General features: G+C 38.4%; 1 protein-coding gene across 1 annotated transcript; it reads left to right on the plus strand.

Annotated features, from left to right (window-relative positions):
- Positions 1-1,100: 1,100 nt before the first annotated feature.
- Positions 1,101-2,237, plus strand: LOC133830374 (uncharacterized). The gene has a single exon (XM_062260351.1). The coding sequence runs from the start codon at positions 1,101-1,103 to the stop codon at positions 2,235-2,237; it is 1,137 nt and encodes a 378-aa protein (XP_062116335.1).
- The last annotated feature ends 206 nt before the right edge of the window (positions 2,238-2,443 follow it).

Below are 2,443 nucleotides of genomic sequence, written 5' to 3' on the forward strand. Positions count from 1 at the left end.
GAGGGTTATAGGAGATGTTGTCAGGAAGTATGAGGAAAGCAAAAGAGTTTATCAACAAGCTAGATCTAACCTTTTCTCTGACCCGAAAAATCAAAGCTTAAGTTCAGCTGAAAAATCCTCTTTTCTAGAATTTAAGAAGCAGGAGAAAGCCTATGCTTGTTTTCTTTATCAGAAGAGTAAGATAGATTGGCTCCATTTTGGTGATGAAAACTCCTCCATGTTTTATGCTAGTATGAAGAAAAGGAAAATCAATAACAGGATAGTGTCTTTTGTAACTGAAGGAGGCAGAGTAGAAGATAGTTATCCAAAGGTGATTAACCACTTTGTTCAGCATTTTCAGTCTTTCTTGGGTTGCTCAAGTAAAGCTTCAGGTCATATAGATTCTTCAATAATAGACTTGGGTCCGATTATGAAATTTGAAGACCCAAGTAGAGCTGATTAAACCTTTCTCTTATCAAGATGTCAAAACTGCCATGTTTAGTATAAATGCTATCAAAAGCCCTGGTCCAGATGGGTTTGGAGCTGGTTTCTTTAAAAGTCTATAGACAGACATAGGGAAAGAAGTGTCTAAGGCAGTTCTTGAGTTCTTTGACACAGGATATATTCCTAAGTCATTGAATAGTACTATTTTAGCTCTCATTCCTAAGGTTGATCATCCCACAAATGCTACTGAGTATAGACCTATCGCTTGTTGTACTACTCTGTACAAGTGCATCTCAAAAATGCTTTGTAACAGACTGATTTCTATTCTTCCTAAGCTGGTCAATCAAAATCAAGGGGCTTCTGTTAAGAATAGATCTCTTGCCCATAATGTCCTCATTCTTCAAGATCTAATTAAGGGTTATAATCGAAGACAAAGTTCTCCTCGTTGCTTGATGAAGATAGATATCAGTAAAGCCTATGATTCCATCGACTGGGATTTTTTAGAAAACTTGCTGAAAGCATTCAAATTTCCTGGCCAGTTCATTAGGTGGGTTATGATCTATCTTAAAGGCTCATCCTACTGCTTACTCATGAATGGTCGGATCTAAGGCAGTTTTCAGGGAGGTAAAGGGCTTCGTCAAGGTGATCCTATCTCTCCCTTACTCTTTGTATTAGTAATGGAATACCTTACTCGAGTCCTTCATGAGGCTTCTAAGGATAAAAAGTTCAGATTTCACCCTTTATGCAAATCCTTGAATATTATTAACCTTTGCTTTGCTGATGATTTACTTCTTGTTTGCAAAGCAAATGCTAATTCTATTCAGATTATTCAAAATTCTTTTAAAGCCTTCTCTGATGCATCTGGCTTGTTCATTAATAACCTTAAGTCCCGAATATATTTTGGAGGCATTTCAGATTCAGAGAAAGCTTCTCTGCTGAATCTTTCTAAATTGATAGAAGGGTCATTTCCATTGATTTATCTTGGCATGCCGTTGAGACCTACCAAATGGAAGGCTATGGAATGTGATTTAATTCTTACGAAAATAAGGCTGAGATTACATGGTTGGGCCAGTAGAAATCTGTCCTATGCTGGTTGTGTGCAGCTTATTCATTCTGTCTTGTTGGGGATAAGGAATTACTGGATGAGCATCTTTCTTTTGCCTCAAAGAGTCATTAAGGAGATAGATTGTCTTTGCAGGAATTTTTTGTGGGGAGTTAAAGGTACCAGAAGAAAGTTTCACTTAACGTCCTGGGATCAAGTTTGCCAGCCTAAAAGTCATGGTGGTTTAGGCTTTAAAGAGGGGCATCTCTGGAACAAAATCAAACTTGCAAGATACATTTGGGCTATCTCTTCTAAGCAGGACCTCTTATGGGTTAAATGGGTGAATTGTATCTATTTAAAAGGGGACCAGATTTGGGACTATGTTCTGCATCAAGATTCCAGCTGGTACTGGAAAAAGTTGATCAAGCTGAGTAAAACTCTATCTAGCTCGACCTTGAATGCAGCTGTCATACAGGGGAAACTCCAACTGAATAAGTTGTATCTGCTATCAATTCCTGGTAATCCCATTAATAGTATGAAGGCGGTTTGGTGCAAGCTTTCAGTGCCCAAATATAGGTTCATATTGTGGCAGGTGATCAACCAGAAATTACTCACTAGGGACTTGTTGCATTACTGTCACATATCAGTTTCTTGTCTGGCTTGTCCGGTCTGTGAGTCTAAATTGGAAAGCCACTCTCATCTCTTTTTTGACTGTATATTTTCCAAGAGAGTGTTTCAAGTTGTTGCTGGCTGGCTGGGAGATTTCATCTAGCCTGAGAAGTTTAATGACTGGTGCATCTGGCTGAATGAAACCAGAAAAGGCTGCATGGCTCGGGTAGTTTCAGCTGCTCTGGCTGCTTCTGTTTACTACCTCTGGCTTAATATAAATAAGTGTTGTTTTGAAAGTAGTTGTTATTCTGTTTATCACTTAGATTCCTTGATTAAAGAATCAGTCAAAGCTAGAGTTTCTAGTTTTAG

This window comes from Humulus lupulus, chromosome 1 (assembly GCF_963169125.1).
Source record: "Humulus lupulus chromosome 1, drHumLupu1.1, whole genome shotgun sequence".
NCBI lineage: Eukaryota > Viridiplantae > Streptophyta > Magnoliopsida > Rosales > Cannabaceae > Humulus > Humulus lupulus.

Coding starts and splice junctions, on each gene's coding strand:
- LOC133830374 (XM_062260351.1), top strand. CDS start 1,101: ATGGAATACCTTACTCGAGTCCTTCATGAGGCTTCTAAGGATAAAAAG.